Genomic DNA, 21,912 nt, shown 5'->3' with positions numbered 1-21,912 from the left:
TGATTTTTTTCTCATAAAATTAAAAGATGGTCAACTTTGATATGATTTATTTTTATTCTATATTAATTTTTGTTGTAACTATTTTTTCCCTTTTTTCCTTTTTAATTCTTTCTATACAAATTTGTTAAATATTGAAATAAATCACATCCTACATTTTACCCTAAGTTTTTAAAATAATTTATGTTGTCTTTTATATTGAATTATAAAATCTTGTTATATTTTTTTTTTAAAATTAAGGAGAGGTAATATAACACCCAACAACCATGATCCCACTTTCATGATCTCTTAAAGCCGACTATTATCACTTAGCTATATACCTTAGCTATATACCTTGGTGGTGTAAAACTTGTTATATGTTGTATTTAAGATTTAAAAAAAAAAACATTAAAACAAATCAATTTATTGAGTTTCCATTTCTTCTTTTATTTGCAAGTTAGTACTTCAGGGATAATTGATAGTTTTACTTTTGAAAAATGTTCTCAATTCTATTATGTATGAATAAAAAAAAGACTCATTAGAAGATTTATTTAGTTTAGTGATAAAATAGAATGCTAATAAGTAATAACCACTTAATCAAGTAAAATATAACGCTAACAACAAAAAGGTCATTGTTTGAGACTTGTTAAAAAAATTAAGATAAAAGTACTATGCTGTTATTATAAAAACATAAACTTAAACTTCTCTATTAATAATAATGTTATGAAAACATTGAACTAAGATTCAGATATAATAAAAAAAAATCATAAAAGAAAATATCATGTTAAACTGATTTATATGTCATTTATTATTATTATTATTTTAAATAAAATTTTAATATAGTTAGTTGTATTGTTTGACAATAATATTTTACAAATAAATAAAACCGATACAAAACCAAAATCAATTTTTATAGTTCTTCTCTCAAATTTAATCGGTAGTTGGTCTGGATAAAGAGTTGATGACATGTCTGTGGATAAAGCTGGGCCACAGAAGTCAAGACATCAGATGCGGTTTAGTTCGTTTTATTTTATAAAAAATAAATAAAATATACATTATTAAAACTACAAACTAAATTATATCCTATTAAAATATTTGGGACAAAAATGTTTGTTGATCCCTTAATCTAACATGCAGCCACGACAACTATATATAATATAATATAATATGTAGACTAGCTAATCTGGTTTTGAGTCGTCCTTTTTTATTATTTTTGAAATACCACCAAATCCAAACATACAATTTCAAATTAATTAAACTGTAATAAACTCTGCTGTAACATTTTTAAATTGCAAAAATAAAATATTTGAACATATATAAAAATGGATTATTATTACTATTCTACAAGTAAGAAGACTTACTAATCTATATATATATATATAATGATGCTTAATTTTTAAAGTGTCCGGATTGCCGGGTCGAAAGCTGTGGTTAATTTGAATATATGTGAGAGTAAATGGATACTTGGGTCGGATTGTGGGTTGACCCGCTCATAAACTTAAAACGGTTAAAAATAAAATTAAAAATACTATAGGTATGGTTCAAACTTGCAACCTAACAAAAACAAGTACAACTTTTTAATTAACTAAGCTAATAACATTTTATATTTTAAATTCAACCCAAAATTTGATAAACGCGTGACATTTTAACAATATAAGTTTAACTTTTTAACTAATTAATCTATATATATATAATGATGCTTAATTTTTAAAGTGTCCGGATTGCCGGGTCGAGAGCTGTGGTTAATTTGGATATATGTGAGAGTAAATGGATACTTGGGTCGGATTGTGGGTTGACCCGCTCATAAAAATTTTATCGTAATATTTTTTTCAAGATTTTTTATATTATCACTCGTGCAAATTGTCACGGGCTCACCTTAATAATTTACTAACCAACCACTACATTAAATGGCCCATTAATGTAGAGAATGACATATTTTCTTACAAGGCTTCTAGAAGGTTCCTTGGTTGGGCCTCCATGAATGATTAAGCCTCTTGGGTTAGGAAGACAAGTGGGCCGTGACAAAATGCACGGGATACATGCTAGTTATTAATTAAAAACTTGTTTTTTTAATAATTATAAAAGTTCAAATTGCTTGCTTACAAAAAAAAAAATATTACTTAAATATTAAGTTATTTAAGAAAAAATTTAATCACAAATTAATAATATATTTACACCAAATCAAAGAAGTCATGGCAATTCTTTATTAGAAACGAAAGTAGTGGAGATTGACTTTATATACATTTTAAAATTAAGTATTTTATTATTATTATTTATTTTAAATGATTTTTTATTTTAATAAATAATGCCCTTTTCCCTCTAACATGGAAGGGCAAATTCGTAATAATAGTAGTTACTCACCTGTGCTTTTCCATTTTCATAATTTTTCTGCCTATTAATTCAAGGTAGATATAAAAGTCTCTATTTTTCCTTAAAAAAAATATAAAAAAATCTTACTATTTTAAAATAAATTAATGAAAAGAACATTTTATCATGAAAATAAAATAAAAAATTTCAATCTGTCTCACATCACTAAATTAAATAAGTTAATATGAATATGAAACTTTACCTATCTATCTAGTAGTTCTAGTATAGGGAGTCAAACTTTACCTAACTAGTTCTAGTGAATAAATTGTTTTCTTTGAAATAAACAAAATTCAAATAATCTATTAAGTCGAATTGGTCTTCAATAATAAATTAAATGAAAATTGTATTACTTTTCTTTAAAGAAAAAAAAAAGTAAGTATTTTTTAATAACCCTTAAAATATTAAATTGGATCAACACGCCTATTAAGGAATCACCATATATTGTGAGATCCTAAATGTTAAAGGCAAATATATAGACTCTAAACAAGTATTAACATATTATTAATTTCTAATTATAAATTTCTTATTTGCGTTATTTATTATTTATTTTCTCGTAATTGTTTGGTGATATTATTTTTTCATTGACGACATTTCATCTCCTAAAATCTCAACGAGTGGTCCATAAATAAAGTGGTGGATGGTAGGTGCGCTGTCTACGAGTGGAGTCAAACCCTATTTTATTTAAATTCTAATAAATTAGCTTTTGATTTGCCTAAAGTATTATAAAATATACTCAACTTTAATATTATTCAGCAACAATTTCATTTAAATAGTTTAAAATCAACCTTATCTTATTAAAATATATTATATAAAAGTGCAATCCTTTCTTATTTTAAGATGGAGAGAATTTGGGAAAAAGAACGTACATGTATCACCCTAATTATTTTATAAGAAGAAAAATTTGAAATAGTTGCATAGACTAACGTGCCAATTATTCATTGCATAGAGCCATAAACTAGCTCTAAATGAATTAATTGAATTAATCCTTACAATTGAAATTTGCTTTTTTGGATTTTCTTTACATGCCATTTCCTCTCACTTAGTTTTTCAAGATGTGTACATGAGATAGTTTAATGGAATTCCTAGTTTAATTATATAAGTATACTTTAAATTTTGTAAGTAATTATATATTTCAAATAATATTTATATATATTTTTCTTTTAGATAAAAGTTAATAATATTAAACTTAACTATCACTTGAAAAAATAATTAATTAGTAATTTATTATTCAAAATATAAATATTTCGTTTTAAGAAATCAAAACATTACTCTATCTTCAACATATTAAAATACACTATATTTATTATTACATATGTGTACCTACCATTCCAAAAAAAAAAATAGAAAATAATTTATTTTTTCAGTCAATCATTTCTTATATTATTTTAATGAATAATAAATATTCACTAAATTGTTATGTAATTATCTTCATTATAAATGATGTGAGACTTTGTTTATTAAACAATGCGGAAATTCAAAACAAAGACTTGTCTTTTTCTTAAAGACTTTACCTACTTTTTATTATTATTGTTTGCTAAAAACGCTCCACCTAATCGGTAGTAGATACATTTTGTTTTGTTATCAACACACAACTAACTAACTACTCTCAATTGAGCCTAGTTTTTAGATTTTTGTCATGTTAAAAAAATCCAAAAACAAATTGGCTAAAATTTATGGTATAAATCATTTTTATAATATTAAAATTTTAACAGATTTTCATATATTTTATATTGAAAAAGTTCAATTATTTTTTTATATAAAATATAAATAAAATTGTTATGCTCTTAGAAACAATAAAATTGTTATGCTCTTAGAAACAATAAAATTGTTATGCTCTTAGAAACAATAAAATTCTCATTGGTTAAATTATCTAAGCTATTAATCACGACTTATTATCTAGCAAATTAAACTCTAATTCATTAAGCTCATTTTGTATTTGATTTATATATTTTTTATTTTATCGGTAGAGATGTAACGTAAAATATTATTATTCAACAACTTTTTTATTATTTATTTCGTGCAAAAGTAAAGCATATGACGTTATTTGGAATACGTTATTTTCACGCAAAATAAAATATGACATAGTTATGTATGATTTTTTCTTACTTATTTTCTCACATTAATTTATCATCAATTCAAGAATGTCACACAATTATTTTTTATTTTTTATAATATAATATGTAGACTAGGCTGGTTTTGGGCCATCTTTTTTTTTTTTTTTTAAATACCATCAAATCCAAACATACAATTTTAAATTAAGATGTAATAAACTCTGCTGCAACATTTGTAAATTGCAAGAACAAAATATTTTATCATATATAAAAATGGATTATTATTACTATTCTAAAAGTAAGAAGACTTGCTACTTTTAATTAAAAACTTAATTTTTTTAATGATACTAAACTAAAAACCATTGACTAAAAATATTTTAGTGAATGTAAAGAACATTTTAATATTTTACTAAAAGTAGTATTACCTTTATAGTAGTTCTAGTATAGGGAGTTAGTTCTATTTAATAAATTGTTTTCTTTGAAATAAACAAAATTCAAATCATCTATTTAGTTAGTTGACCTTCAATAATAAGTTAAATGAAAATTGTATTAGTTTTCTTTAAAGAAAAAAAAGATTATGCAATGGTCTCAATAAAATTATATAAGTACATTTTTTAAGTATTTTTAATAACCTTTAAAATATTAAATGGATCAAATTAAAGATCACCACGTCTCCTAAGAAATCATCATATATTCTGAGGTCCAAAATGTTAAGTCAAATATAATTTATTTAATAAGATTAGTTTTTATAAGGCAAATATATAAACAATAATTTTTTTAATTTTTTTTAAATTATTATTTTTTATTTTATCATTAATCTAGACTTCTAGACAGGAAGTGACGGGTGGTTTGGATAAAGTGGTGGGTGGTAGGTAGGTGCACCATGGGTGAATGGAGTCAACACTTATTTTAGGTTTTATTTAATTTGTAATAAATTTATGTGCTCAATTTTAATATTATTCAGCGAGAATTTCATTTAAATAATTTAAAGTCAACATTATCCTATTAAAATATATTATACAAAAGACTGTTTTTTTTTTTGCTTGAAAAACAATTTCTATTAATCCCTAGTTCAAACTAGATGATGATGTTGAGATTCTTTTAGTCTCAAATTTGTGAAGTTTTTAACTATTTTAATTATTTTTTTAATCATTAATTGACTAGGGAGGGATTATCTAAACCTAAAAGTCTTGGTGATATAACGTAAGGATTTTCAATAATAAGAAAAAATTGAATAAAATTAATTATCAAGAATTTCATCATTGCCACTTAGTCTAACGTGCTCTTGTGTTCATTAGTCTTGTCGTCTAATTCATTCCATATAGACTTAGCTTTAAATGAATTAGGTTGAATTCCTTACAATTGAAATTTGTTTTTTTTTTTAAATTTCCTTACATGTCATTTTTGTTACAATTATTAATATATATATATATATATATATATATATATTTAAATGTACAAAGCTTGTATGATCGGTATTTAATGGATAACATTTAATCCGACTCTTGTCATGTGAGTTACATGTGCGTCTAAAATTTATATCATTTTAATATAATAAGATAAATTTTATATGGTTTGAACCATTTATATAATAAACTTTTTAAAATAAAAGACCGAACTTCCAAACACTTTGGTGAATATTATTGGTTTATTCATATTCAAAGAATTTGACCCTCTAATAAAGGAAAGGACGGAGAAAGAAAAGATTAATATAAAGTTTGCTTATTTCTGAATTGGGTATGTTTTAATATTTTTTTTATTGTGATAATCATAAATGTTTTCAAACAAAAATATCATGTTTACTAAAACTACCTTATTGATTTTATTTTTAATTTATTTATAAAAGCTAATAATATTAAACTTAATTAACATGGTACACACTACAACTTATGGATTTATGAAAAATCTCAAATATATATTTATTTATTTAAAATATATATTATTTTAACCAATTATAAATATTGATGAATTTGAAAACAAAGACTTATCTCTTTCTTAAAGACTTTACCTACTCTTATTATTAATGTTTGCTAAAATCGGTCCACCTAAACCTAATCGGTGGTAGTAGATACATTTTGTTTTCTTATCAAGAAACAACTAACTAACTACTCAATCGAGCTTTTAAGATTTTTGTCGCGGTCAAAAAATAAAATTAGCTAAAATTTATGATATAAATCATTTTTATAATACAATTTAAAATTTTAATTACTTTTCATATATTTTATATTATAAGTTTATTTTTTGTTATGTAGTCAAATTATTTTATTTTTCACTTTGTCAATTTTTAAATAAAAAAAAGTGTTAAACCAAATTTACCCAAAAAAGGATCCAACCATTTTGTTCAAAAATTTCTAAAGGACCAAACCTTGTATCAACAATTTAGGTGACATTTGTTGTAATTTAATTTATCCGAAATCAAAGAAATAATAAAATCTTTGTTAATTAAAAAACGGTGCTTTTCAACCAGAGGTAGATATTCTCATGCCTCAATGAGGTCCTAGGTTCGACCCCGTCATGCGGAAAGTTCTGCGCCTGGTTAAATTGTTAAGTATGTTTGCGGGCTATTACTTAACCCGCGGGGATTAGTCGCACTCCGTAGGAACAGTGGAACCCAGCGTTCTAAAAAAAAAAAGTCTTTTTTATAATAATTATAAAAAATCATACGGTTTATCAAAACTGACCAAGGTCTATTAGGAAAAAAAAAGATTTGGATTATCAAATAAATTTGTGTATAAGTTAATAAACTCTTAAATATTCTTCCAATAAATCAAGTTATTTTGTGAAGTTAAAGACGATTGATTGTGAAAAAAAAAAAAATCTTGTCATGGACATAATCAATTATAGGATAGCCCATCCCTAGAGGCAGCCCAATTATAGTTAAAAATTATTAATAAAAATAAAGTTTATTAATGCTTACTCATTATAGGAATGTTTTATGGATACATGCCAAATTCATTTTTATTTTTTTTGTATTAGGGCAAACTTACTATGTACAATAATTCACCAACTCATAAAAAAATAAAAAATAATTTATATGGTATTAAAGATGAAGAAAACTTATAACGTGGAATACATGTTATGTTAGATATAAAATAAAATAAAATAAAATCAGGAGTAATTTATTTATTACTCTTTTGCTGAGACTGTCATGGGCCTAATACGAAACTTTTAAGGTAATGGGTAAGAAATGGTTCGGCTCGGTTTGGATCAGGCCCGTTCTTTCTCTTGAATTGTTAATTAAGGGTGAGATGATAATAATATTTATGTAAAATAAATAAATATATAATTTATTCTCTTTTTTATTTTAGAGGAGTTTTATGGATTTTTTTTGGAATATTATTATATTTATCATGGGTCAAATTAAATATACACATGGATACAAAATATATTAAATTAATTTAAACTAAAAAAAATACACAACTACATTAAAAAATAAAAATAAATTAAGCCTATATATTATTTATTAATTTAATTTAAACATATTTTATTTCTCCTCCCTCACCATCTCTTTTAATCTTTTTCACTAACCCGGACAAAGCCTGAATCTTGAGATTCCATCTGATGTATAAGCAAAAATGCAAAATGAAAGAAGCTTAGCTAGTTATAATGGCATTACAAAACCTCTCAACCTGTTCTTAAAAGAGAACTAGTTCAGAGCTCTTTCATTTGATCTACAAACCATTGGTAGAACCAACCGATATAAATGGTCATATCACAACAATTGCAGAAAAGCAGGATTTTTGGGGTGGAGGAAATAACTCAGAATCTACCATTTTTTCTTCACCATTGAAAACAAAGAAGAGAATTGACAGATACTGATCAGCTCAAGGTTGAGAATCTCGTGAAGAAAGATCATATCAGCCAATACTTTCTGGCCTAAGACATGATCACATCGATTTGGAACTTGGGTTGAACGAATTAGAAGATGACCTCTGAATGAATTAGTAGACTTTAAGGAAGACCCATAAACTATTAACTGACCCCAACATCAGGCTGGGTTTTGAAGCTAAAAAAAGAAGAATTTTTTTTTTTTTTTATTAGGGTTGTTTGGAATTAATACCGATTTTTGCAAGACGGCGGGATAAGTAGTAACTCAGCTGATATTCATCTACAACATCGCCGGTCTGGTGGGCGAATTTCCGAAATGAGCGTCTCAGCATCGTTAGTTCGCGCCTCACTATCTGGGGTCGCTTGCAATTTCATGACCCACAGTAGCCGGAGGAGCTCATCGTCACTTTCCCTTAAGCCCCACTTCCCCGTCTCTATATACAGTCCTTCTAATGCTTTGTTTTCACCCCCCTTTTCTCTAATTCAAGGTAAAAACCTCATCTTTTCTCTATGTTTATCCTCTCCTTCTTTCAAATAAATAATTTCCTTCTTTTCTTCTGTATTGGGTTTGCACTTTGCAGTGAATAATCATAGATTCAGTGGCTGTGCACAGGCTGCTGTTTCTCTGGTGGGTTCCGAGGATGTTCTCTCCTCACCTCAAGAAGAAGAATCGAAAGACAATGTTGAAGAGTTGTTAGCAAACAAGGACGATGTCTCGAGGTTCATGAAGATGGAGCGCAGGGTAGGCTTGCCATACAATGGCCAATTTGATCAATCTAAACGTTGGTTCCCTTACCTTGATAAGTTCAGATCAGGAGATTCTTTCTTGACTAGTGCAGAAGTATTGGAAGCCCTGGATCCACATATAATGGAGACGAGGAAGGAGAGGTTCAGGAGAGTGGCTAAGAACAGGAGCTATTCAGTTTGCTTGGTGATTGAAGGATTGACTGATTTTGGGAATGTTTCTGCTGCATTTAGATCTGCAGATGCTCTCGGGTTTCAGTCTGTTCATGTGATCTCTTGTGACAGTTCAAAAAGGTGCACCATGATTTGAGGTGAAAGTGCCTTAGTCTCATATACTTTCATTATTTGGAGTATAATTGATGATAGAGGTGTATATATATCTTTACTTCAGGTACAGAGACAACCGTCATGTTAGCATGGGAGCTGAGAAATGGTTAGACATTGAAGTTTGGAACTCTACAAGGGATTGCCTTTCCATTTTAAAATCGCGTGGATATCGAATTGCCACAACACATTTGGGTGTAAACGCGGTAAAAAACTTCAAGCTTTGCTCTTTTAACAAGTTCCCCTCCCCTATTACAAATGAACAAATCCTAGTAAAAGTCATTTTCGAGTTATGTCCAGGTTTCCATTAATGATATGGATTGGTCATTGCCAACAGCAATTGTTGTTGGAAATGAGGGCAGGTATTTTCCTATTTTCATCTTGTAAAATACACTGCAATCAATCGAATGCATTTGATCATATTGCTTGTTTGGCAGGGGGGTAAGTGACGATGCTTTAGAGTTATCAGACTTGTATTGCGCCATACCAATGATGGGCATGGTCGACTCTTTCAATGTCTCTGTAGCTGCTGGATTGCTAATGCACCATGCTGTTTGTGATAGAACATCCCGGCTGGTATATAGGGCTTTCATACTGAATTCACTGAACAATTTTCATGATCTTGCAAAACGTAAATGAAAGTTGCATGATTCTTTTTTTTGATAGGGCCGTCATGGTGATCTGACTTGCGAAGAGAGCAGAATCCTATTGGCGGAATTCTCTTTGCGCCACAACAATAGTTCGACAAGTATTGCCCATGAATATGCCAAGAGAAAAGCAGCCCAACATCATCCAAAGCTATGATCATGATGATGATATCCTCTAAATATTAGAGCAAAACACCATTTTGTTGTATCTCTTAAGTCATATTTGTTCTTAGTAATATATATTACTTTATTTAAATGTATTTTTAAAGATTTTCTTCATAGTTATGGCATTTTGTGTAATGGTGACTACTTTACTGTCTTTAGTTTGGAGCTCCATATTTCCTAATAAAAAGTACTAAGTTAGACATGTACTCTAAATTGTTTGAGATTTATTTATTAATTTGTATCTAGCTATATTAGAAAGTCAAAACTTAGTATTTTATAATAAAGTTAGACCAACAATTCATACATCTAATTATAATTAGGGGTGTAAGAGTTCATAATTTTCTTACAGTCTAGTGGTAAAAATAAACCGATCAAACCGATTTTATAACCGTCAGAAAAGATTTTGAAAATATGACACCAACCGTTAGAATGAATTTTTCGGTAAAAAAAGGATCGAACCCGAACGTTTTACAACCCCTAACATCTTATAATATTCCAATGAGAGTTACAATTTTATTAAATTTTAATTGATTATATATCTATTCCAATGGGAATTAGGTATTTTATATAACTTGATTCATCTTTCTTCAACAAGCACCAGTGGTCTAGTGGTAGAATAGTACCCTGCCACGGTACAGACCCGGGTTCAATTCCCGGCTGGTGCACAAGAACTGTGATGAAATTTGCCTATAATGGCTAACAAGGTCTGCCATGTTCATCTTTAAGATGACAATATAAGGCTTCTGAGTTCTTACCACTTTTTTATCCTTTTTTTTAATGGATACTTGCATCATTTTGAACAAGGTAAAAGTGAGATGTATAGTTTATTGATAGACTAAGGTAAGTAAAAAAAGAGGGGTGGTAAAATGTTGATAATATGTGTTAAATGGGATTAATAATGTTATTCTATATGCATGTGGAAGACTGTCATTATTCCTTACTTTTGTGTGTATTCAATATTGATAGTAGTAGTTCTTATAATTATAATGCAGTTCAAATATAAACTTTACTTAAAATGGTTTATCATTTATAAACTCAAGAGTTTATTTAATTTTATGTATTATTATTATTTATATAAATAATTTTAATATAAAATTAATTTAATAAATAATAACAAATAACACTAAAAAATCATAATTATAAAATTATTTTAAATATGTATAAATATTTAAAAAAAACACTTCTATCCCTTAGAATTATGTTAATGGGTCAATTATAACAATTTAATAAAAAAAATTAATTTGTAAATATAAACTCAATTAATTTAAATAAAATTATATAAAATCTTAAAATCAAAATAATTTATAAACAAATCCAGCCAATAATTTAAAAATCAACTTACTTATGTATTATTTGAAAAATAAATAAGACCAAATAATAAAAACAAAAAAAAACCTACATCAACAACTAGCTTGTTGTAATATCTTTCATTCAAATGGTTAAAAATAATAATAAAATATTTGGCAAAATAATTATAGTCTGAACAAAACTTTATAATATATACAAATTTGTTTAAAAAAATCAAAAATTTCTCACCACATCACTCACTTTAACATTTCTTTCAACAAAATAAAACTTGATCAAGATCAATATGTCCACGGATCTATCACATTTGAATTTCGATCAACATAATTTTGCGCAAAAATCTCCATTTTGACGTATTCATAGACCTATAAAACTTTTATAGAGCACGATTCCTCAACAAAAACTCCCATAGAATATCTTTGGGAACAAAACATAGCTGTTTAGAAATAGATTGATCTTGCAACTTTCTTTCACTTTTTCTTGTCTCCATCATCCATGATTGCTCAGTTCTCTGCTTCTGCTTCAAAATTTAAGCCTGAAATTCTCATCTGGCCTATGTTAACTGCATAATCAAGGTTCCTCTAAGTTAGCTTACCAACACAGCATCCATTAAGTGTAAGTGTATACATCGAATGAAAACCTTACCAACAGCATCCATCCCAGCCAATTTGGGCATGAACTGTATAATATGTTCTTCCGCTGCTTTATCAGCTTTCAAAGTTTCACATTCAAAAGAAGCCAAGATCTTTTGCTTTTTATTCTCCTTCTCAACCATACCAACAACATCCTTCTCCCATCTGGACATATAAAGGATGATCAAGATGAGGAAAACTTTTTCTATTTAATAAAACAAAGTTACAAAGAAAAACTTACCCATGAGCACAATCAATGCTACTGATTCGTGCTGCATCGTGCCCTTTACATTCCACAACCACATTTCTTTCTTTTTTGCTCTGTTGTACAAATTGACATTGAAATCAGAAAGGAAGTTCTCAACAGACACCAGCAAAACAAAGGATGAGTGAAAGAGTCTTACAACAAAATCCATGATTGTCAGTTTTATCAAACGATAATCCTCACCCCTACTGCATTCCCTTTCGCACGACAGCTCTGACAGTAAAACAGAAAAGGATGCAACACATAAACAAAAGCAGTTTCATGTTGTTCTCCTTGGTTAATCTTCTCTGTCTGAGGTTTAATCATATTATTAATTAACAATCTCCAATTTCTTTAACCTATCAAATGCTCAACCTAAGAACACAATCGCATTGAAAGAGAACGAGTGAGAGAGATCGCATACGAGTTCCATGGATGCCATAGCAGATGGAATCTGGAAGCGAAATGAAGTGGCCAGAGATTGACCCACAAGGCAACAGGGCTAGGGATGCTATTCCTTCCAGCACCGGCCCTGTGTGCTCTGGCATAGTTTGATCTTCTTCATCTGTAACAGAAAGCCAAAAACAAATCATTCATCAAACCATTCTCTCAAGCATACAGACAGATTATTGAATTATAAGAAAAAACAACTTACCCATCTTTTATCAGAAGCTAAGATATTCTTAGGAGAAACCTTCTGGCCGGAAATTTATCCTGTTATATCATTTCAATACAGGCAACAACTAATTCATATTTTCAAAAATCAAACCTTTCAGGGGGAAGTTTCTAACCCTTCATCTCAATCATTCCAAACTCATTGCAAAGTTAAATTTGAACCAATCCAATTAGAACTCACAGTTTTATTTTAAAATTGCAGACTAATCTAATCCAAATTAACTTTAATCATCTTATATTAGGTATCGAATTCAATGAACCATTTCAGCAAATCCGATTTTCATTGCATTATAGAAATTAAAATCATAGCTAAGAATTAGGGTTTCACCTAGTTCAGAATCGTCGTTGATGGAGAACCGTTTTCAACTTCTCTTCAGAACGGCGTCGTCTTCAGAGTTTTCTAGATCCTTCGGCGAGTTTTTATCCGATTTGATTTTTTTTTCTTTTATTTTTATCATTGAAGAATATTAAATTCATATTTTAATTAAATCATTTAAAAAAAAAAATAAAGTATATTTTAAAATAAGAAAAAGCTTTAATAATTGGTGACGTGGGGAAACGAGAATTTGAGCAATTGCAGAGTGCGTTGGACACACGCTCCACCGTGGACGTGGATGCATTTTCCCCGCGCCAGCCACGCGCCACCACCTTTCCTTGTCCTTTCTTCTCCATATCTATATATCGCCTTCACGTGAGTTCCCATCTCGTCTATTTCTTTTTTTTCTCCGTCCACGGAATTCCTGATTCCATTCAACAAGGTAATGTTTTCACCTTTCTAAACGTTCTAGGGTTTCGATTCTTTATGTTTGATTCATCGAAATTTGAGTGGATTCCTATTGATTATTCCCTGAATAATTTCATTACATTCTCGGATCGGTAAATTCATTCATAGTAGATCAAACTTGTTGATTCTGTAAACTGCATGTTCATTTTCTATTTATCAATTGCATGTCATAGTTGGTATTGCTCCTTTGATGTAGGGTGAGTGAAATTAGAAGAGCGAACATGGTTTCAGAGGCTTCTACTCCCAGTTCTTCAGATCAGGAACCTGATATTGCTGTTGAGAAATCGGTTAACAGGTCAGACTCATTAATATGCTAGCTATTTAAAGATAAATTTGATTAACATCGAGCTAAAGGTGAATGGGATTGTCATATTTTTCGTGTTTTTGGCAGATGTTCCTCTAGCAAAAGCAAGCCTAAAAAGATTGCTAAGAAGGTCAACAAATCTGAAAGGGAAAAACTTAAACGCGATCAATTGAACATCCTATTCCTTCAGTTAAGCAAATGTCTAGGTAATTCTCTAGACTTTTGCAATTTTGCTCCAGTGTTGTTGATTGATACTGCCAGGGTTGCCTCATATATCATTTATCAAATTGTTTGTAGATTCAGTGCACCAGAACCAAGGAAAGGCCTCTACACTGACTGAAGCAACAAAGCTGGTGGGAGATTTGATTTCTCAAATTGAGTGTTTGAAAAAGGAGAATACATCTCTTTTGTCTGAATCTCAATATGTAAGTGTATTGAATCTGCAAAACTAGTTGTCTTCTGGATTTATAAATGGAAGGCAGGGTATATAAAATTGACTAGGTTTTCAATGGTTGTGACAGTTACTCATAGAGAAGAATGAACTGAAAGAGGAGACTGGCGCCCTTAAAGATGAGATCGTGGAAGTGCAAAACAAGATAGGGGAGAAGATTCATTCGCAGTCATCATCGCAGCTGGTTGAAGAAAACATTTTTGTTAAATTGTCACAGCAGAGTCATTTAGTTGTGATTCCTACCAGCAGCTTGCAGCAGCAGCAGCAAGTAGAAACTTATAGAGAAGAATGCGGTGTTGTTGCACCATCATCATCAAATCATGTGATCAGAAGGCCACAAGCCCGCTATCCATCTCCTTGGGATTCCTGGCCTTCAAAAATTCTCGACAATCAAACTCATATTGTAGGAGGAGGTGGCTAGAAATTGACATTAGTTTGCTTGCTTGCTTTCTTTGTAGTTAGTTAGATGATAGAATGAAATTCACTTATATATTCTGACAATCTTCAAATGAACTGAAAGTTTCTTTCACTCAGAAAATAAGGAAAATAGATTTCAAGGCAGTAGTAGTAATAGAAGTAGTAATTACTATATCATATGACAATTGACATATTTATATGAACACAAGAATCGGCTGTTGATGCTTCCAACTGCCAACATCACTTTTCTTGTCTCACAATATAACACAACCACACCCGTTGTTGCTCGAACCATTGTTGTCCACCGCCTTCTTTTTTTCTGCGTATTGAAGGATAATCGTAAGACTTTTTAAAGTTGACATGTCTATTATGATCAAAGACTTTTTCTTTTACCTTTATCTGGAGGGGGAAGAGGCGGTTGTTGAACGACGACATGCATGGTCCTAACGGCTCCAGGGATATCACATAACGGGCTTCGACAATCGCCCAGGGTTGTATTGTTCTCTAGGATTCTTCCAGCACTTATTAGCTTCACATCTCTAGCATTTCTTGGACCATTGCTTTTCTCTAGAACAAGAAATTAAAGAGTATGTTTGAAATTTGTAAAGAAAATTGAAGACTGTAGCATGCATACTACAAGAAAGAAGGTAAAAAAAGATATACCTTTAGGCCACTGGGAAAGGATGGTTTGCTTCAAGGCTGCAATTGTTGTTGCAGGAGGAAAGGTTTTGGGTCCTATGTCTGATCCATCCGTTAAACGGAACTTTATCTCTAATTGGTCTTCTACAGCTGACATGATCTCTAATTCAGATCCCTTTGTAGTCACTGTCAAACTCTAAAATCCGACTGTTGGAGAAGAAGAAGAATAAAATGTCGGGAATATGGCTAGGCTAGCAACTGTAGTTGTAGTTGCAAATAATAATACATCAATCCCAATCCCAGTAGTACTAAATATAGGCCCTAAATCAGATAATAAATAAAATAAAGGGATCTGCTAGAACAGGTATGCCCAAATTGTGGGTCCCCTCCATCAAATTTTATTTTTTTACAACAATTATAGTCCATTCATCTTATGGAAAGTGGATCTTTCTTTCGCCAGATCAACTAAAATCAGTGGCTCAATCAATCATTCATTGATCTGGCTGGTCTGGGGGTTGAGAAACTGAAGTAATAATATACTATTATAAATAAAGAGCAAAAGAAGGGTGTTTTGGAGTTTTCCAAGTCTTCATGGTCAAACATGCATAGTTTTGAGGAGCATTTATTTGCCTTCTTCATAATTCTATGGGGAAAATCGACAGACTTTATTTTTGTTTTTTAAATCCTTTCCCTGGTTTGCCGTATTTCACAAGAATCCTTAACTTACTCACAATTGTCATTTTTACATCAAAACCAAAGTAGTAAAAGGACAGCTCATATGCCTCATCTTCTGAATAAGTAACTAATTTAAGGTTTTGGAGCCCACCACCATAACAGATTCTATTGTTTGGCACAAGTGGAAATGAAAGTGGAATCAATCAGCATCAACTTTGGGTGGACAAACCAAACCCAAACCAAACCAAACCAAACAGGCAGTGACAGAATTGTCCTATCCCTGTCTAAAAATAAGGAAGCCAAATACATAACTGAACTTCATTATCATTGCCCATGAGGGAGCCAATAAAATAATGATCCAACTAATTGGATGATCAAGCACAACATCAAGAATCAAACACAAGAAGAAGAAGAAAAAGATCGATTCCTTTCGAGAGGTCACCAAAATCCAATGAAAATTATGAAGATGCTAAAAGGGTCTTCTTGTTATGCCCAATGGAATGATTTCCTGTAATAAACAACATAGTGAGCTCCACAAGCAAGATTCTTCTTTCATTTACAGAAAGAGGACAAGTATTCCTTCATAGTGGAGCACCTAGCTTATCAACCAGGATATTTGAACATAAATCATCACATTCGACACTATAGAAACAAACAAGAGAATTGCTACAAGTGGTTAAAAAAATAATCATCTGCACATTATAAATATTTTCTCATGAATTGTACATAAAATCTCTAACATGTAAATGGAATATCAATTTTCAATGGGGAGTTCCTCCTTAACAGATCAAATATCTAAATCTATAGGATTTAAGAATGGAAGGAAATAATGAAATAAGCAGTAGTCTGAAACTATCAGGGCCATATTGAAAACCTTGAACAACTGGGACGTGAAACTGACTTGTGCCACATCATCTGATTTCCCCCATTATTCTGCTGCAGTGGTCAATTATGCCTATGATATTGAAGAAGTTCTTGTAGTGACCACAAAAATATGCGTTTACCAAAAATAATAATACTGAAGGTATATATATTACAAGATCTAAATAATGAATGGCATGATGGAACAACTAATGCTGCAACGCCCCAAGCAATGTAGGGCACCCCATATACCATGAACATGCAGCAATAAGCCCAGTCCTCTTCATGTCCCAACCATCTATCAAAGTATATCCTTAAGCCTCAAAAAGTAAATAGATTTATAATATGTCCCCGCTTTTGCTGTATAACTCATTTAGTTGAGAGTAACTACTCCAAAATGTGGCAATTCCTAATAAAATCGTTGGAGTAATTGACATACTTGGTCCAAAATGGCCGTAAATGTTCAAAACCTATCTGCAGCCATGGTTTTGACTGGCCGTTATAATGTATAACTGCGGCTCGTTTAACATTCTCAAGATTCGTATTGTTATGATACCCCAAACCCAGCATGTGCCAAGATGGTTCAATTGGATGAACATGACCTCTAAATGCTATCAGTGCTGGTGGAAGGCTTCCTAGCTTCCACATTGTGAGGTTCCCCTTCAAATTCTGCAAGACATGGAACAACATTATTAGAATCCTTACAGTCATAGATTCATTCAAACCACCGTAACTTAAAAATTACAAACCTAGTTAGTTTCATTTACAATGTTTTCCTTTTATGTGAACAACTTGTGCATCTCACTAATAACACAAATTCTCTACCTTTTATCATACAAAATAAGTTAATACATCACCACAAAAGACTAGAAGTGTCGCATCTTGTGATGATAGTAAAATTCATAAATAAAAATATTGCGACTTTGAAAGGCCATTACACTGAAGAAACACTGCAATAGAAGAAATGTGATTGACACTAACCTCCTTGAGCCAAACATGATATGTTTCTCTTATATTTGTCTTTCTCCATGCCCGTAAATCAAATATATTCATCCCATAAGCCCATGCACATTCATTAGGGTCCAAATGACCTGATATAAGGGGATGAGAAAAGTTGAAATAATTCTTGAATCTCTTGGACATTACCCTTTCATCTTCACCCCTACAAGTCTCAACAGCTCCATTAACCTTCCCATGCAGGTCAATTTCCCATAGAAGAGATAGGTCACGCTGAATGACAATATCATCATCTAAGAAAACCACTTTGTCAAGATTAGGGAACAACTGCACAAAAAAAAAATAACTCTATCAACAATTTCACATCAAGACCATTGGCTAAATATAAACAAGATGCTACTTAGAAAAGGCACCAAGAAATTCTCCAATTAGTGAAATTATGTTTCTCTATCAATCATTATACGGACAATTTATTCTTAAGTTTTACATAATGAACCTGGAAAAAATTGAACATACAACTTACCTCTGGTAAGTATATGCGAAGATGGTTGAGTAATGAAATGTACGTTGGGCTTCTAGCCAGCAATTTTGAAGCAAATGACCTTGGAGTAGTTTCAATTCGATCAGCCCTGGAAACATGATTTCCATGGTAATATTTTCTTATAGTACTATGATTTTCAACAGCATCAAGCACAGGCACATTCTCTCTTGTTAACCATTCAAACTGATTAACACTTTTTACTTCAATAACAGCCGGTGAGACGGGATTCAATGCGAACCATGAGTGCATGCCTGCATAAGTTTTCTTGTCTGTGATAACATGGAAAACTATCTTTTCTGGCTTCAGGAATGTCCGAACAGCAGATGTAACCACAACAGAAGCCGCTAGAATATTATCAGTAGCCAAGACAAAGTGGTAGTACGAGTTGTCTGAGAGCAAAGGGAGTAGATCTGGTGAAGGCAACTGTCTCCGAGCATGAGCATTAGAAGAATACTCATCAGTTAGACGCAATGAGAGACAGTGGATGCCTCTGGGAATGGAACTTGCAGCAAAGTGTTTATTCGTTAATTCTGCAAATTTTGACTCTTTGACCTCCTTTTCATATCTTTCCATCTGTTGCAAAAGGAAAATGACTTCTTAGCTTAAACATATGGTGCAGATTTCCGGGCATGGCAAAACCAGATCATTAGTGACTTAGTGAAACTAGTAAAGCAAGATGAATTCCACCAAAAATAATTGTTCTATTTCCTCCTCAGTATGACAAACTACTTTTGAAAGGTCAGTTTAGTATGTGACATCCCATTTGGGACCAATATGACAATCTTTATATTAAATTACGGAAAAATCAACAAATGAGAGCAATCATTGATTTCATGTGCAATCAAGGAACTGAGAATTGTATACCCTACAACATCTATTGCCCAGAGATATTACATCCAATGCAGAATCTACTTCTCTCTAATCACCCAATTAATCATCAATCAAATCAGACCAACACGGAGGACTTCACACCATACAAAATCATGTTTTAGATGAGATTTGCGGATTAGGTTCGAATTTGTATGTGCAAGTCCAAACCTGCTTTAACTATTGAACCACACACCATGTCTAAATATAGGGCCAGATAGAAATGGTAGAAAATAAACCATTACCATATGCAAAAGCATAAGCATAAGAACTTTGCATAATCTGAAGGATTACATAATTTCATTATTAAATAAATAAGCAAAAACTAGTCCCCAATCATTGACGCCAGTTTTTTATTGGACACAAAATAAGGAACGACAGTCCATCATTTTTATGTCATAAACCACATACCATCCCCTTTAAGATCATGGCAAATTCTTTTGCATTGTATTTCTTCCTTTTCATTTCCAAAACAAGTTGACTGTATGACTCGGGTAGTTTTAGTCCATCTGGGATTTCTTCAGTGTTGACTTGATTGAGAATCTTATAAAAGTCTCGGACCAGCCTTTGCTGCAATACCGACCAAACACAGATTTAGATTACAGAATATTTTCACCAACTGAAGCTAGTACTAGTAATGGGAAAATGATCCCGAGCGTACTTTATTATCACAAAGTAGTTTAAGTATGTAACAAATTCAACACAAACAGATATTGCTTACCCCTGAATCATCAATCCTACCAAGAAGCCTTGGACCCAATTGCCTACCTACACAATCTGGAGCACATGATATGTAATATAAGCTATAGCTTTGAGAATTAAATTAAAGCGTAGATATGAAGCAATAAGCATGACAATAAAACTGGAACTATATAGGGAGGAAGTTTTGCAGCAAAATATGGAAACAATATTTTTGAATGAGATACTCACAGAAAAGACTAACATATTGAGACTGACAGCAGAAACTAGCATATAAAACAAATGAACATGAAACATCCATTTAGAAATTTTGATCTTAGGACATATTGAAAAGAGAATATTTATATGCTGGAACAGAGTTCCACCAGCTCTATCAAACTACACTAAAAATCATGTTTATTTAACCCAATCATCCTCATTCAGTGATTCCAGGGAAGAAGTTCAACTATCCAATCAACGAAATAATCAAGACTCGAAACAGAAACCAATTCTGTCTACAACATAAAAACAACTGAACTCACATGTGTTTAAGACAAATATATGTACCCATAAAAGATATGCAAGTAGTTTCATTTGAACAAACATCAAAAGACCTAAATCTTCAAAATGGAAATGCTACCCATGGAGGATAGTTATGTTGCCATCTACTCCCAATCTGTATTAGACACTCAAACCAGATCAGATCAAAATCTTGGCAAAGAGAATCTTTGTCCTTTCAATGCAAGCACGTCCAAACAAACCAGATCAAACCAAAACCCAAAATGAAAGTACATAGAAGACTCATATCCTTAATGCAAATCTCACTCCACAACACATATCGGTGATAGGGTCCAACTATCCTTAGTTAATCAAGATTTTAGTCACGATTTAATGTAAATAGATTTGTTCTTAACTTGGCAAATAGAGTTGAATTCAGATCTTAGTGATCACACCATTTCCATTTCAAAATGTTACACTTTCCATAGAAAGATAATACATGCAACAGACACCAAAGAAATGATCAAACCTGATGGAACTTACGATCTGACCAATACTTAAACAACCAAATATTTTGATCTTAATACGCAAGAATTAGCAAGAAAAAAAAAAGAAAGAGACAGGCAGATTTAGGTACCGAGTGAGGAGCAATTCTCGACGCCTTCAAGGGTAACAACAGCAGTAAGAATGAAGACAAAAGGCAACAAAAAAGCTAAAATGAGGATCGTATGGAAGAGTGTGCGGTAAGAGATATGACGAGCTGCGACCTTGATCTTCATCAAGTTAGTAAACCCATTGGTGCTCGATATTGTGATACTTCTCATACTAGGTGAGAAGTGAAGCTGCATCGTCACCTCTGCAGACCCTTCTCGAAACCCTAGAATCACCACCACCGACACCCAAAAAAAAATTCTCCGAATACAGGAAAAAGCCTCTCACCATCAGACCCAGCTTTGCGATCAGAACGAATCGATAAGGACTCGGTCCCAATAGATTTCACCGACGTAGAACTTCTTGAGGACCACCAATGCATTGGGTTGAAGGTAATAGAATTGTAGGGTTTTTGCATACAATCGAAAATGACTAATTCGGAATAACGAATCAAGAATCTGTTCCAGTTATCTCTTCTCCTCTTCCTCCTCCCTCCATGGATCAATGATCGGAGGAATGTCAAAGACAAGGTTAGAGAGAGAATAGTTTTTTTTTCTTCGTGGGGCGGCTGCTGATGAGAAAGAGCGGTGCTTGTGATTGGTCGACCAGTCAGATCTAATTTATTTTACTA

The 21,912-nt window shown here is 31.4% G+C and overlaps 5 protein-coding genes and 1 non-coding gene across 7 annotated transcripts; 3 read left to right on the top strand and 3 right to left on the bottom strand.

Moving 5' to 3' along the window:
• Nucleotides 1-8,450: 8,450 nt before the first annotated feature.
• Nucleotides 8,451-10,308, top strand: LOC124914771. Its single transcript, XM_047455379.1, has 6 exons — nt 8,451-8,710; nt 8,804-9,260; nt 9,358-9,496; nt 9,591-9,652; nt 9,728-9,866; nt 9,957-10,308. Exons 1-6 carry the CDS (start codon nt 8,539-8,541, stop codon nt 10,092-10,094), a joined length of 1,107 nt encoding a protein of 368 aa, XP_047311335.1. The 5' UTR covers nt 8,451-8,538; the 3' UTR covers nt 10,095-10,308.
• Nucleotides 10,309-10,696: 388 nt separating this feature from the next.
• Nucleotides 10,697-10,767, top strand: TRNAG-GCC. The gene has a single exon. It is a non-coding gene; the product is annotated as a tRNA-Gly (tRNA).
• Nucleotides 10,768-11,681: 914 nt separating this feature from the next.
• On the bottom strand, nt 11,682-13,381 carry LOC124915481. The gene is made up of 7 exons (XM_047456202.1): nt 13,287-13,381; nt 12,939-12,997; nt 12,708-12,848; nt 12,444-12,517; nt 12,281-12,360; nt 12,053-12,204; nt 11,682-11,969 (listed from the first exon to the last, which is right to left on the bottom strand). The coding sequence occupies exons 2-7, from the start codon at nt 12,940-12,942 to the stop codon at nt 11,911-11,913; spliced, it is 510 nt and encodes a 169-aa protein (XP_047312158.1). The 5' UTR covers nt 12,943-12,997; nt 13,287-13,381; the 3' UTR covers nt 11,682-11,910.
• Nucleotides 13,382-13,514: 133 nt separating this feature from the next.
• LOC124916805 (transcription factor bHLH47-like) lies at nt 13,515-15,061 on the top strand. 2 transcript variants are annotated; one of them, XM_047457570.1, is made up of 5 exons: nt 13,515-13,649; nt 13,939-14,037; nt 14,134-14,252; nt 14,344-14,471; nt 14,568-15,061. In XM_047457570.1, the coding sequence occupies exons 1-5, from the start codon at nt 13,573-13,575 to the stop codon at nt 14,916-14,918; spliced, it is 774 nt and encodes a 257-aa protein (XP_047313526.1). In that variant the 5' UTR covers nt 13,515-13,572; the 3' UTR covers nt 14,919-15,061. The 2 variants fall into 2 exon arrangements, with proteins under 2 accessions (XP_047313526.1, XP_047313528.1); XM_047457572.1 differs by having other exon boundaries at nt 13,523-13,716; nt 14,568-15,026.
• LOC124916806 (membrane-anchored ubiquitin-fold protein 2) lies at nt 14,970-15,787 on the bottom strand. The gene is made up of 3 exons (XM_047457573.1): nt 15,578-15,787; nt 15,308-15,481; nt 14,970-15,233 (listed from the first exon to the last, which is right to left on the bottom strand). Exons 1-3 carry the CDS (start codon nt 15,708-15,710, stop codon nt 15,169-15,171), a joined length of 372 nt encoding a protein of 123 aa, XP_047313529.1. The 5' UTR covers nt 15,711-15,787; the 3' UTR covers nt 14,970-15,168.
• Nucleotides 15,788-16,904: 1,117 nt separating this feature from the next.
• On the bottom strand, nt 16,905-21,912 carry LOC124916804 (probable galacturonosyltransferase 13). Its single transcript, XM_047457569.1, has 6 exons — nt 21,268-21,912; nt 20,176-20,231; nt 19,866-20,024; nt 18,570-19,160; nt 18,071-18,373; nt 16,905-17,758 (listed from the first exon to the last, which is right to left on the bottom strand). The coding sequence occupies exons 1-6, from the start codon at nt 21,476-21,478 to the stop codon at nt 17,477-17,479; spliced, it is 1,602 nt and encodes a 533-aa protein (XP_047313525.1). The 5' UTR covers nt 21,479-21,912; the 3' UTR covers nt 16,905-17,476.

The sequence above is a fragment of the Impatiens glandulifera genome, chromosome 9, assembly GCF_907164915.1.
Source record: "Impatiens glandulifera chromosome 9, dImpGla2.1, whole genome shotgun sequence".
In the NCBI taxonomy this organism is placed as follows: Eukaryota; Viridiplantae; Streptophyta; class Magnoliopsida; order Ericales; family Balsaminaceae; genus Impatiens; species Impatiens glandulifera.
Note: the sequence above shows the minus strand (reverse complement) of the source record. Positions and strands in the feature narration are given on the sequence as shown.